This window comes from Triplophysa rosa, linkage group LG20, assembly GCF_024868665.1.
Source record: "Triplophysa rosa linkage group LG20, Trosa_1v2, whole genome shotgun sequence".
Classification (NCBI taxonomy): Eukaryota; Metazoa; Chordata; class Actinopteri; order Cypriniformes; family Nemacheilidae; genus Triplophysa; species Triplophysa rosa.
In genome coordinates, this window is record NC_079909.1 from 6,956,500 (window position 1) to 6,971,653 (window position 15,154).

Consider the following 15,154-nt stretch of genomic DNA (forward strand, 5'->3'; position numbering starts at 1 on the left):
AAACACGCACGTTATGTGGAAAATACAGCGTTTTTGAACCTTAAATCGTATAAATGTAGTCTGTTTATAACATCGTGTTAGCTTTTTACTTTTGCTTCTTTTACTTTCACTTTCGGCTTCAAGTGTAACAAATGTTGTGTTAATTTGCAAAGATTATCTTGATAGACAAAATGTGTAAACATCATAAACCTTTGTTAATCACGGAGCTTGATTTTTGCGATCTTCCAAAAGTCTATGGGGAAAATGCATAGGCTTTCGGTCGAGGGAACCAGTGCGGTACTTCCGGGTTAGCCTACAAAAACACGTCATTTCCATTGCTGTGAAAAATCTGTTCCATTGGAGTCAACAGAGTTGACGCGACTCTCTCAATGGCTCTGCACCGGTGAGATAAGACTGCATATTGACCAATCAGAATCGAGTATTCCAAAATGCTTTACTGAATTCAGTTTACATTAATGCATTCAATACAAAAGTGATTATTTACGTTAACAAATTACCTCATTATGGCCTCGGTATTATAAAATAAAGAAGCAACAGACCGACATGACATGGTTTATATTAGAAATAATGTTTTGGTGAAGTAATCTCAAAGGTGGCAATTACTGTGCAGTTTTGTCAGCAGTGATGTGATGTCCATTTTACTTGTGCAGGGACCTTCATGCTTCCTCTGAAGACAAGAAAAGGTACATGTTAGCTTTTTTTAACATTATGAGAGCAGCTAGCCATATTTTCTGAGGTATTTCTTTGGGCCTGACAATAATAGTCTGAAACCTTAAAGGGATAGTAAACAAAAGATGACCTTATGTCAATCCAAACCTGTATGTCTTTCTTTCTTTTGCAGAACCCAAAAGAAGATATTTTGAAGAATGTTGGTAACCAAACAACATTGACTCCTTTTGACTTCCATTGTATGGACACAAAACCACTGACACGTTTCAAAAAATATCTTCTTTTGTGTTCCACAGATGAAAGAGTCATACAATAAATGAATTGTATGACTAAATGATGACTAGATTTTGTTACATTTTTTAGGTAAGAAGATTTTGTAGTTCATCCGGGCACTCTCGGTCATAAAAAAAAAACATTTTCCACAAAAGTGATATTTTTCATCGACTCTTGATACTTACAGTCAAGCTGTGCAAAATTAGACGCATGAAGAAACAATTTATTTTTGAATCTACGTTGCTGTCTCGCTGCTTCACATTCTCTCACCTTTCTTCTCCCCGCCCTGAAAGTCCTCTGGCAGTAGTTTGTCTTGGCGGTTGCCCAGCACAAAAGCCAGAAAAGATAACGTGAGGGAGTCCATGATGCTGATGATAGCCAAGATGTACGCCCAGCGCACTGTGCAGTTACCCAGCGTGTATTTATCAGTCCGTTGCCCACACATGCGCTTCACCTCCTCGGAGTCCCAGCCGTCTGGATAGATCATGCAACCTATGACCATACAAGTGGCTGAAGACAGAAACGAAACTTGTCTATCTTTGGTTTCATTCTAATTCATAAGTGTTTTACAGTATAAACACCTACATTATAAAAACATGTTGCGTAAGAAGGCTCGGATCTATCAGTTTCCATTATGATTTTCAAAACTATACACTGAGAAATCCACTCGAGGAAAAAGTGTGAGAACTAGACACTGTTTTCCATATATCATTGTCAGAAAAACTCAGAGAAATGCTTTGCAATGACTGTTGCCTGGCAACTCTAGGCACTTATCCCATCATTTATTATTCATATGTCAATATACCCTCTGCAGGGCAGCTGGTGCTGGTGTGGTATAGCTTTACACACACTCTCTCTCACTTTCACCCTCACTTTCTTTTAATGAGCATGTGTAATTATTTAAGTGCATTGTTATGTAAGACGGGTTATCTGTGTTATCACTGACTGCATTACTTACAAGACTTAAAAATCATTCGATTTCCATTTGATATCTAAACTGAAAATGTTGCTTCCTTATTTTAGTTCAAATAGTAAAGAACATTTTCTAAACTAGGTTACTTTCCCCAATATTGTCATCTTATATGTATATTGCAAAGCAGCGTGCATTCAATAAAACTGCTGGAACTATCCAGGGTGCTGAAGTCCAGAGATACTCCATGTCAGCGATAAAGGGATGGTTCACCTTCAAAATGAAATTTCTGTCATTATTTACTCACTCTCTTGTCATTTTAAACCTGTGTGACTTTCTTTCTTCTGCAGAAAACAAAAGAAGATATTTTGAAAAATGGTAACATAAAAGCTTTGGTCCCCATTGACTTGCATTGGTTTTGTGTCCATGCAATAGAAGTCAATGGGGACCCACGGTTTTTGGCTACCAACATTTTTCAAAAGATCTTCTTTTGTGTTTTGCAGAAGTAAGAAAGTCACACAGGTTTAAAATGACAACAGGGTGAGGAAAGGCTGACAGCATTTTTCTTTGGGCAGGTGACTTTATCATCTTACATGGCATTTTCTTTTGGCAAAGTGTAAATTAAGAATATCTATGTTCATTCAGGATTTTAAAGTGCCTTGGTTAGCACTTTATAATAACTTTCATAAGCCAACGACGCATTGTTTAATGCTTAACAGATCAGGTAACGTACAGAGGAATATGAGTGGACTATATGGACCAAATGGCATTTGTTTTTACAGAGGATTGCATAGGTGTTTTCATTTGTTTTACAAAAATATATCATTGTTAGGTTTAAATCCTGAAACAATAAATCTTGTGCGTTCATATATTTAAAAAATTCTGATAAACATAATTCCACTTCCTACTTCCACTAAAATGACTTTCTGATTAGTTCAAAGTAAAACTCAAATATAGTTATGATTCAAAGGTATTGATATGATGTCACTCACCAGCTGCGAGCTGCATCCATGCACATATCTTATACACACTGCCCGAGTTGCAGAAGAAGAACAAACTAAAACAAACGATAGTTCCCACAATCAGCAGTAAAGAAATGCCTACGAAGAACATGGCGGTTTTAAAAGCACCAGAAGGGATGGATCCAAAGTCCAAAGCACTGCCTTTACACACCAGTTCTCCAGTGATGGGGTTCCCGATGCAGTAGTGAAAAAGCCCAAAGTAACCCGACTGGGGCGTATCGACGCTGTCTCCAATCCAATAGGGCTGTATAAACACTACCATACCGATGATGGCAAAGCAGATGGTGAAGACCGTCCAGAGCATGCCGACCGCCCTTGCGTTCCTCACGTAGTTGGTGTGATAGATCTTGGCAGCCTCTTGGGCAGATAACAGTTTACTCATGTTTGCCGGAGATGATGGTCCACCCGAGGGTGCGTGCTAAACAAGAGATGATATGAAAGTTACTCTTTACGAAGGTGCTGTGGAGAGCTCCGTGTCCTGAGAGGTGCATGAGATAACCTAACCCAACAGTAACCTGAGTCAACCTTCACTTGTCAGATTAAGTCAACAGAAGTCAGATGTATCTTCTGAATGTATCCATTAGATCAGAGCCATGAGAAGGTTTGGAATCTGATGAAACACTCCGTGGTGCTGTGAGATCATGGGATTATTAATTAATGAAGGGGTTTAGTTACTTTTAGACTGTATCTCAAGACCCAGAGAGATGGCACACTGTTTAACTAAAAAAAGCGAAAAAAAAGTTTTTGTTTCCTCCTGCAGAATAGGGAAATGACAAAGTGGCTAGTGATTTCAGGCACACGTTTCTCTCTGGTGACTAAAATAAAAATGTATTTTAAATAAATAAAAAAATAAAATATACGTATTCACATGCAGTGTATGGAAAACAAATTATTCTTGAATGTTTTTTCGGTTGTTGCAAAAAAAATACAGCTTGGTTAATAGTTGGTTTACATAGACCTCTAAGAAATGTTGTCACACTTTATAATCAAAGTTCTTTAAATAGAAAACTAGGATAATTATTTATTTTCAATAGGAGAATGTTTTTTGTATAGATTTTTGTATTAATACACTGCAAAAAAATGAAAAATGAAGTGCAAAGTCATGTTAACATATGTCAAAACAATGTTACCAATTTTGTTTTATTTAATAATTTATATTTTGCAAACAGTATCTAATATAAAATTTGAGTGACTAAATTCATTTAATTTAATATTTTTTAAATATGTTATAGGCTAAATTTTCTTGTGTAATAAAACGAAATTGAGGTATGATTTTAAAAATTTGTTATAGGCTGTTTTATGGCTTTTCAGCTAATTGTAAAAGAAAAAAACTATTAAACAAAAATCATACACCGGTAACAAAAATGGTCTCAAATAAAAAAATATCAGATCATTTTTTTGACCTACATAAAATGCAAATAATGTATGTATCGTATAAAAACTGACAACACTGTTAAACAATCAGGAAGGAAAAACTACACTGTCTAATAACATTTTAACCAACACCGGTGTTCAGTCTAGGAACGTCCAAAAAATACGTTTCAATTGCAAGTATTTACCAACAGGAGTCGCTGTGACATTATAAAAATGGAGTGCTTGCAATCGCGCTTGCAATATACAGTATAATGGGAAAACTTTCAGCTTTTATTAATCATCTCATACGTACTGGTTTTCTTATTATATTACATCCACATCATGTGTTAATAATACAGACAGATATTTATTAATGTTCCCGTTTAACACAATGCTTTTGTGTGACAATATCACATTAGACCTGCTGCCAGTGAAATTATATGTGCAAGGTATTAAATAATCCCGCTGTCACCGTGAACAATGGTTGGCAAAGCATTTCTAAAACAAGAACAAATAACGTTGACATTTAGGAGGGAATAATGTCATCATGACAATCACCTGTCCCTCTGCTGCATAATTGCGCAATAATTCATGATTAAAATATATGAATCGAAGGTGCTGGGACAATAGCACAATACAGTGCCCCCCTGGGGTCAGAGGAAATCAATGTAGCCCTCATCTGCCCAATTCACTCATCCCTCTGGATTTGTCATGAATAGCAGCCAGACGCGCGTCAAGTGATGGACACAACGCGCCATCTGCCGCTTCCGATAGCACACAGACACATCACTTCTTTTATTTTATGTTGCTGTTGAGTGTCAGAGTAGTGAAGGCAGTGATGAATCACACTGAAAAACACAACATCACTACTATTTTCATCTCAGTAATGAGAAGTGACGGCTTTGTGATAGATTTTTCTGCATGGTGATGTGAGTTTCCTTTGGGACATTTGGAAGCACATTATATCCTACTCCTACTTTGAAGATTTCCTTCATGATGCTAAACCAAATGATATATGAATGTGGTAATTTGTAAGTCACATAATTTATTGTCTTTTTGAGCTCTTTTATCGTACAGCTATCTAGTAACACAGCAGACAGCTTTAAAGCAAAATGATTGATGTCCAGACAGTTATCTAATATTAAATATTTTTTCCTAAAGATGATTGTCCAATAATATATTATTACTTAAATTAGACAACAAAGCAAGAAAATGTAATGTATAATGAAAAATGATTAATCTGAAGGTAGTGCTCATCTCCTTATTCTAAAGTGCTGTCTTTTCATCCAACAGCTGGTGTCCATGAGCGTTGCACTTAAAACAATGAGTTTTCTGTAATGATTTGACCCTGCTTGCTTTAGGGTCCTTAAAACCTTTTCATTGCGTCCTTGATGGAGATCCAAGGCTCCTGATGTCTATTTTAAAATCTTTATTTGTTAGAGTCAGGTGTGTATGAGCAGACATAATAGGCTCTTATTGAAACAGTCTCATGCTTGTCCCATGATGTCTTGCGCCTCAGGTGAATGTCGGGCACAAGAAAAGCTCTTTTTGTTGTTAGGACACAGGCTCTTCTCTCACTCCATTATAAAAGTGTATCCATGTTAACAAGACAAAAAATACTCTTAAAAATAAACTGGTGTGTATCTAATGCACATGCTGGTTGATCAATAGGCCTTTCCTTGATAATGGATGCATAACTCTATATCATATATGACACTTTTAAGACGTAAATGGTGTGACAATGTATTAGGGACATGGAATTTAGTGTTGATCATGTACAGGTAGTATAATAGGTGAGGAATAATGTACAGTGTAGTCAGACAGTCATTGGAAAATAAACCCAGACAGGGTGACAGAGTTTTGAATCACATTCATATTTCAACTTATTACATTCTGAATATAAAATATTTGTTTGAGTTTATAGAATTTTGTGTTGGGTGGAAAGACAGCTGAATGATATGAGAAAAAATAGCACATCCATGCAAAACATAAACAAAAGATGTGGGTAATTCCAAGGCCTTTGCATATATACTGTATACCATATACACAAATATAGAAAACTATTTATATACTGTATATCACATCATTGTTTTTTATATTTACACAATACCTATTAATACCTAATTATTTTTTAAATATTGAGACACTGTACACCATATACACAATTATTATATACAATTATTGTATATACTGTATGTAATATACTTAATTATTTATACGATGTATCATATACATACTTATTTTTTAAACATTTATATGCTGTATATCATATAGACAGTTTAATATTGTATAAGCTGTCATATACACAATTCTCTCTCTCTCTCTCTCTCTCTTATATATATATATATACAGTATATATATATATATATATATATATATATTAACACTGTATGTATATACTGTATGTTGTATACACAATTATTTATATATATATATATATATATACTGTATATATATATATATATATCAATATTTATATATCAAATATTTATATACTATATATCAAATAGGCTACACAGTTATTTTAAAATTATTTATACTGTAAAAATCTGAAATTTTACAAAATGTTACTGTTTTATCTTACAGATTTTTCACGTATTTTTGAAATATGGTAAAAAATGTAAATACAAATTTACAAGATTGATGTAAAATAACAAAACTGTTTATTTTACGGTATTTTACTGGCACCTCAGCTGCCGGAAAATTACAGTTTTTACAGTGTATCATATACACAATTATTTAAAAATGATATACTTTATATAATAACACTATTCTTTTCAATTATGCATTTACTATATATTAAATACACAATTATTTTTAAATATTTATATGGTATATCATGTGCACAACTATTTTCAAATGATATACTGTATAATCATATACACAATTATACAACATGCACAAAACAATTTTCCATTTATTTCTATTGCTCGTATGGTTGATTTATCTTGTTGTGCACCCATGTGTCCAAGTGGTCCAATTTAGACTCGTCTGCTCTTTTCACCATTCGAGACAAAGCAATCCCTCCTCTTCTGCTCCAGCGTGACCTCAATGTCAACTTCTACACATCAGGTCTTTCTGTCTGTCATTTGGCACTACATTATCAATAACTGTGTCAGTCCCAGAGGCTACGCTCAACCCCGCCGCCCCGGCCCAAACCAGGCCCAGCGTGAAATTCGCGAGCGTGGCCGGAGGGAGGTGGGGTGTCGCAGCACGCGACACAGAATGGAGGACCCCGACGAGGCAACTCTTTTGACCACCAGACCGCTCAGGCCGTTGACTTCCTCCATCAAATTGCACCATCTTTGTCAACATCGGACGGGGTGGGCTAATTATTTACCTCCTTTATGAAAACCAGACGCCATTTGTTTCACAGAACAAGCAACTGATTAGCAAAGCCAGCTAATAAAAACAGAGCTAATTGGAAACATTCGCCAAATATAAATCGTACACGTTGCAGTGACCTTTGGCACATGAAACCATGCAACGGTTTAGATAAAAAAAGAACAATAAAACAGATTGTTCGACTTTGTTAAATACAAACAATTTACACTCCAATTACAGCAGAAATGTACACAGTCAGCGGGTTATGACATTTTCACGCTACACCACATCAAGCAAGCAAAGCAGCCTGAAGTCCTAACCTGGGTGCGTTGGCAAACCCTTTTCCACACAGATGGCGATGTTGCTGGGGGTGTGAATGTAATTTGGGGACGGATGAGGCTGTATGTCAGCGTGCATGTGGATATGCGTGTTGCCCAAGGGCTGGCACATACAGTAGACTGACCTAGATGAAGTCAGATCTGTCGGATGAGTGCCTGGCCGTTCCTTCTCTCTCTCTATCCAAATTTGTGGTTGCTGTATTCACAGAATAGAAACAGACATGAACTGTGGCTAATCTGCCCCCCCCCACACAGTCAACCGTGCCGGTTTTTGTATGGAAGCTTTTGTCTGGTGATTCAGACTGTGGTGTGGGGCGACCATTACAGTGAAGTGTGCCAGGATTTAATGTAAACACATCACACAAGGAACATCATCATTAAAAGCAACAACAAACCAGCAAGACATGGCAAGAACATCTATTAAAACATGAAAATGAGTTAGTGATAGTGTAATCCCGTGTTAACCTACAGACAAATATGAGTTAGCAAAAACAGCCTGCGTAGTTCAATTTTATACGGTGAGAAATTGAATCAGCTTATGACCTCAAAGCTAAATATAGCAAACTGTGCAAAGGGGATTATGGAAACATCAAAGAAATATGAAAAATGATATCACGTTCTGCGTCACATCGCTGGAGGTCTGTTGGCTCGGTTCTCAAACACAATTAAAATGCTTTAAATTTCACTCACATAATTGTAATCGTTTTGTGCATGACAGTGATTTAAACATTTTTGTTTTAATATAAATGCAGTTATGAACTGACTCATTATGCCCAAATTAAAGGTTGCAATCACTAAAAGACTGAACTAAGGGTTACAGGAGAGGATTTTCAAACATATCATCTTGTGAGATCAAGATTTGCACAACAATCCTGTGTCCCTAAAAAGCATGTGATGTTTTCAACCTCAAAGCACGGTAGGTTCATATGCACGGCCTGATTAATGCTTACATTATAAAATAATCCCTGAAAGGTTTTGAAAACACATTCTCAAACATTCCTAACCAGCATTTGTGCTTGTTGTGAATGACCTGATCCAATGTATGTTTATTTATGAAAATAATGCTTAGATAATGTTTCTTGTGATGTTTCTTATGTACTTTGTATTGTGAGTGCTTGCCCTGCATTATGCAATATGCTTTTATTGAAATGACACAACTTCTTCATATTCTGAGTGTTGTTTGTACTGTAACCGATCCTTCAGGAAAGCTAATCCTCATGGGAATCTGGCGTTCATGTGAAATTATTTAGCAGCGTTTTGAACAAAGTGCAGTCCCCCCATCAGACTGCTCAATGTACTCCCATGACAGCTCCTTCACTGAACTCCTTTTAGTTAAAGGCTAGCCTATTGGAGGCACTTGCATTTGGTTTCTCTTTGAGAAAGATGGCACACAATTCTTTCATAATGCTAGTCTATAAAATTAATGCTTTTGCTTTAACAGTCATCTATGTTTTGTGATTGTGTTTACAGTTCCACTTTTAAAACAGTAGCCTAAGCTGTGAAAATGTTCTTGTGTCATTACAGGACTATGTAAGGAATATAGTACCGCATTCTGTTTTTTGCTCTTGCATGCCCATTGACTAAGGACGTGTTGTAAATCCTGCCCTTTGAACCTTTTTCCAACAGTAAAACATTCTCTGGTAGCAGCCGTAAATGCGTTTCAGATGTAAAGACTGGTCGAGTTGTTCTTGTGAGTCGGCTCTTTGTAATGATTCATTCGAACCAATTCGCAAAGCGTTCGTAAAATCACCAAAACAACATGCATCGGAATAGGTTTGTTGCGTAAAATAGAATTTAACATTTCTTTATCCATCTTTCTAGCTCTTTTTATGTTACATTTTCATTATCAATCTAAAAACAAGATGCTTTTAAATGATATCGTAACCCATACACACTTAAAATGGATGTGTTAATTTTAACACATTGTTTTGTGTTATTTATTTAACGTAAAAAACGTGTTGTCCCAAGAAATAACACAGAGATGACACAATACATTAATGTGTTGTCCTTAACTGAACACAAAATGTGTTGTTTTTAACACAGTGTATCCTGTCAGTTACATCTAAAACATAGTGATAACATATGCATTAAACAAAACTTATTTAACTACAAAAAGGACCGCTCGCAACACCTGAATAAATCGTTTTTCAGCGAAACGAAACTGATTCATTCAAACTGACTCCCGAACGCTTCCTTTCAGATGTGTCGACTGAAATGGCATTTAATCCGTGACCATTCCGTGTGGTTTTAAAGGTTTAGCCGCCGCTCGACTCTAACTGGTCAATTAATCCCATCTATGGGCGGGAACGGCAGGTATGTGTGGTCAGAACGCGCGCCAATCATCACGTCAAGGCACGCCCACTCCCCTCTGTGTAAGCGCAGCACATTCGGCGTGCGAGGAAGCTCAGTGCGTTGTGTGTGGTTTCGGATGTACGCTTGTGCGCGACACACACATATGACACGATACAGGCTCGGAGCGAGGCGAAAGAAGACAATATGTCAATGTTTGTCGTGTTTAATGCCATCAGCGTTTTGCTGTCATGCTTCCAGTAGTATTACAGAGGTGAGCGGGGATGTCTGGCTGCGCAGCGCTGATTGACGGACCGGAGCGGCTGTGCTTGTTTTAACGCGCAACGATCTTTTCAGCTCGCGCGCGAACTTTGCGAGAACTTTGAAGCATCGCTTTTCTTCCAGAAGAGCAAGGTGAAACAGCATGGCGACACAAAACGATTGCTGTGTCAAGGTCTCTGTAAGGTAAGCCTGACTGACAGAATTTTATTATCTGCCGACACGCAGACCATCATTTCCTATTGTTTGCTACACACTTCATGTAATGCAAGGGGTATTTGCAAAGCGGTTTGTGTAAATGTCACGCATTTTTTTGTAATTGCACGACAAAGAGTTTGTAGGACACACGGTGGCTTTGCGATGGGTGTGTGCTGCGCAAGGTAAGCCAGGGGAGACGCGGAAACATCGCTCGGCATTGATAAAATATATGTGTGCATATATCCTGGTGAAGTGTTTAAAAACGATACATCCGGCGCGTGCGTCAAATGTGTGATTTAAAACGCGCAACTGCGCACCAGGTCAGCTGCACTTGTCGTTTAGGTTGTCTTGTGTTTATCAGAGTGCATTTATTTATTTGCATTATGAGTTTTGCATAACTGCTGAAGGACACGAGATGATGCGGGAATATCAGTGACAACGACGCTCGCGCTCCTTTTAATGTCCTTTGTTAATGCCTCGTTGATCAGGGATTAATATCGGTAGGGATCAATATTTGGTGGAGGCGGAATAACGCAGTTCGTCCGCAATAACCATTAGGATTGGCAATCACGTTAATGGCATCATTTACTTGCCTTGAGCTCGTGAAGCTGAAGCGCGTGTCAGCAGGGGCAGTGAGCATCGGCCGCAGCATCAGACTCAAGGCGGTGGTCTCAGCTTTGTCTGGCATCCTCGTTACGTTTCACTGCTGGGGAAACTACAGCACTTTGGCGAAAGAAATGAAGTGTTTCTGTGTATTATTTCACCAATAATATAATACAATACGAGTGGTGTTTTGAATCCCTAAATGGACCTGCTGCTATGCATGAAAAGGTTAAAATGCCTCTCTTGTGTTTTCTGATATTGGAAAGTCTGGCTCCAGGTGCGTGCTGTTGATTTTTAATGCACAGATTGTATAGTGAGTGTGCTCTTACTGTGGTGTCTGCTGACTCTGGGTCACACCTGCAGAAGGGAGGGGGGCCATTACATCAATGAATGAAGTGGACCCACGTGTTCGGCTGAGCATCACAAAGGCGGGCTGTTATTTCAAGCCATACATCATCTGCAGCAGAGTTGTAGATCTAGTTACAGTGTTTGCAATGAAGCGCTGATGTGCCTCAAACAAATTTTGTTTAGTGGTCTTATTTAGTCTTGCTAAAGCATAACTTGTTGGTTGAGGTGTTGAACCTTTTGGATTTGTTTTGATCCTTATTCTTGGTATAAACCATCCTAATGCCCTATTTACCCTGTCAGTGACTTGCGTAGGTTTGACAAGTACGGGTGGTCGCTAGTTTGTGTTTCTAGTTATGATTTTCCTGGTAATGGTGTCATTCCATGTCGACAAACAGAGAACGTTCTGAGAAGAAATTTTAAGAGGATAAAATTCAATAATTTAACAGTTCTTTGCCAAGGATAGTCTAAAAACTGTGGTTTGATTCTGCATTTCTTTTGACTTTGGATGAAAACCTGAAACCTAAACTTACAACGCTAAAGCATTCTTCTTTCTACCTCGCAAGCACTCATTTCCTCCTGGAAATGCAAATCTAGTTGCGTGTGTTGTATTGCAGTTCTATTCAGATCATTAAGAAGATGCAACAGGCTATTGACAAATGAAAAATATGCAGACCTCATGCAGGGGAACAGATTTTCAGCGCCATAAAATCAAAATTAGGAAGCAGGGAAATCCTCAGAAAATGACATCCATCCTTTTGAGAAATGAAGGAAATCAACCAATCAGATTGTAGATTTTAGACACATCATTGATGTCGACTAATGAAACAAGGCAGGCAATTTATTTCCAGATCAACAGATTAACATTTGTGTTTTTACTTCAGGAAATCAGGAGTTTGAGTATTTACAATTTTGCAACTTTGTGATGTGCTGTTGCTACAATATGTCACACGTTAATTTCCTTTTTGAAATGACTACTTCCTCATTATTGAAAGACGAAGCATTCATGCCGTCATTGCCGTGCAATGAAAACATGAGACCAAATGTTCTCCCAAACGTTTAAGTAGGAAGTATGAAGTAGCTCAGCTTGATTTCATGAGTTGACCCTTCGTCTACTTCATTTGCTCTTAACCACCTTTAAAATCTTTGGTTGAGAGATTGAGTGTTTATCCCTCTATGGAGGGAATTTGCATCTTGTATATGTGTGTGTGTCATCTGCCGGCCAGCTTTTCTCGTCTCCACCCTGATGTTGTTGAAATGCGAGATGTTCTCCAGAAGTGTTGAAATAGACCCAAAAGAGTTTTTCTCATGATTTTCTTGACTGATACAAGACTGTCATCCATAGTTTAATGGAGGGGTCTCTGTTTTTTAGAGATATTGTCCTTTTGCTTTGAAGCAAACTTGAGAATAATGCATGCCATATATATGTGTATTTATCCGTGTGGCTGACAGTTTGAGAACTACATGACATGTTTATGTGTCCAGTCTGCTTCCTATTGACATGACTTTATCTTTCCTCATGGGTCCAGCTGAGAATGCAGGGGTTTGTTGGGGGCTAATGTGAACTGTTGCGGTTTCTGGGAAACAGACTGATAATTGCCTCATTTATGGGAATAGCTTCCACCCTTTTAAGACAGCAGGGTAACATGTTTTGGGTCTTTTAAGATCCTTGGGTTGCTCTGGTGGCCTGATCGAATAGTGTTTTTTACTTATGCTGCGTTCCCACCAGACGCGAATGAAGCATTAAGCCCGAGTGATTTACATGTTAAGTCAATGCAAAGACGCGATTAGACATCCTGCGGCACGATTTACACGAATGACGCGGCGCAAATTGAGCGTTTTGGGAGTTTGATGCGCGTAACGTGTCATTCGCGCGAAATGCGCAAGTTGAAAAATCTGAACTTTGGCAAAAAATTTGCGGCGCGTTAACCAATCAGGAGCTTGCTCTAGTAGAGACGTGATTACGATGTAGTGAGCAGAGGCAGAAATCTGAAACAACAATGGAGGACAAAATCATCATCGCTGTATGTGGATACCCGGAGGTGTACAATACTACATCTTACTTTTATCGAAACAGGAATAAAAAGGATCTTGCTTGGAAGAAAGTGAGTGAGGAGGTCGGACAATCTGGTAAATTGTAAAAAAACGCTCTTTACTCAATTTGAGCTATATAATGTATATACATATTGAGACTACAAGGTAGCTAAAGCCGGCAAATTTCGCAACGAGACTGGAGCCGCCTGGCAGAAGCCCCTCCCATGATGCGAATTCGCGTCTGTTGTGAAGTGAATTTCACGCGCGAATGAAGCGAGTAAACTCAAAATGTTCAAGCGTCCAACTACACGCGAATAGCGCGATTTATTCGCGCAAGTCGGGTCTGGTGTGAATGCTCAGTTAGATTGATCCGGGTTCAGTAACCTATCCATTAAACACTACTGAAGAACCTGCTCAAGTGCGATGCACGAGGACATTGCAATGTAATGTGTGGCCTGTGTTTGTTTTGGATAATGCTTATTTAGTTGAACAGCACTTCAATTAACAACTGTTGCAGATCAGATGGTCAATAAACTTCAGATTAATTCAGTGCTCACTGAAGTTTACGACGGGCTAAACCATTTTCCTCTATGAGAGGGGGCTCATCTTTCAAGATTTTCAGAGAGTAGCCTCCTCATCTATGTGTGCTTTTGTTTTTATGTGCTCACAAAGAGAATGACTACCTGCCCAACCACATGAGCTGCACATTTTTCTTAATTTTTTCTGTCTGTCTGTCTGTATGCTTCCTTTTGGTGAAATATTTAGACTTGTCTTCCCCACACTAGGGGGCACGAAGAGTGGGTGGGGTCCAGTGAGAATAAAACTCACAGTTTGCTCCAAACTGCAATATGGTTAGCTGTCGCTTCCATCTTACTGCATGTCAAAAAATGTGCCACATTTAGCTCACAGAATTCAGTTTATTAATCTGTATAGTTGTTAGAGAATAGTTGCAATTTCACTATTACTAGAAGGTTTTACGGTTTACTGGAAATGATTAATTGAAAGGTTGAAGTAGTTATGCATTAGATTTTGCATACTTCAATGCAACATGTTGAGCGATCGACACAGGAAGTGTTAACCGTAGGAGTCAGAAGTGTGTTCCCCTGACCTAGCTGTGACATTAGGTTCAGTTGCTTGCAGGCAGGAAGACGTGTGATTGAATGTAACAGTAACCAGCTCAACACACAACAGTGACTAGTGAAACTGGCTTTTATGTTTGCCTCAGGCCTTCCCTTTAACTCCACTGCCAGAGCCGCCAATCCTGATTCAGTGCAATGAGAGAGAGACAGAGAGAGTCAATTGATAATGTCTTTCTGGGTGAATTAGATGCTTTTCCCTTAAACATCGTCCTCTGGCTGGAAGAAAAGGTCAGTTGTGTTTCTGTTGAAAAGGGGAAGAGACTTGAAGAGAGAGCGAGAAAGGGCAACAGGGAGGACAAGAGAAAAAGCAGGAAGTGTAGTTCAGTGTCAGTGGGTTGAGTAGGAAAATCAACATTAGCTCTCAGTGGAAGTGTACAA

The 15,154-nt window shown here is 38.3% G+C and overlaps 2 protein-coding genes across 11 annotated transcripts in view; one reads left to right on the forward strand and one right to left on the reverse strand.

Annotated features, from left to right (window-relative positions):
* Positions 1-373: 373 nt before the first annotated feature.
* On the reverse strand, positions 374-3,262 carry lhfpl5a (LHFPL tetraspan subfamily member 5a). Its single transcript, XM_057362555.1, has 3 exons — positions 2,845-3,262; positions 1,213-1,452; positions 374-667 (listed from the first exon to the last, which is right to left on the reverse strand). Exons 1-3 carry the CDS (start codon positions 3,254-3,256, stop codon positions 657-659), a joined length of 663 nt encoding a protein of 220 aa, XP_057218538.1. The 5' UTR covers positions 3,257-3,262; the 3' UTR covers positions 374-656.
* Positions 3,263-10,284: 7,022 nt separating this feature from the next.
* kif21b (kinesin family member 21B) overlaps positions 10,285-15,154 on the forward strand; it is a 77,128-nt gene continuing 72,258 nt past the window's right edge. For all 10 annotated transcript variants that reach the window (XM_057361639.1, XM_057361640.1, XM_057361642.1 and 7 more), the window contains exon 1: positions 10,285-10,643. In XM_057361639.1, the coding sequence (XP_057217622.1) occupies positions 10,603-10,643 (41 nt within the window). In that variant the 5' untranslated portion in view covers positions 10,285-10,602. The remainder of the gene's footprint in view (positions 10,644-15,154) is intronic.

Excerpts from the sequence above, each read along its gene's own strand:
- lhfpl5a (XM_057362555.1), bottom strand. The coding sequence starts at position 3,256 with ATGAGTAAACTGTTATCTGCCCAAGAGGCTGCCAAGATCTATCACACC. Across the intron at positions 1,453-2,844 it reads ATGGATGCAGCTCGCAGCTG|CCACTTGTATGGTCATAGGT; the intron begins GTGAGTGACATC and ends TTCTGTCTTCAG.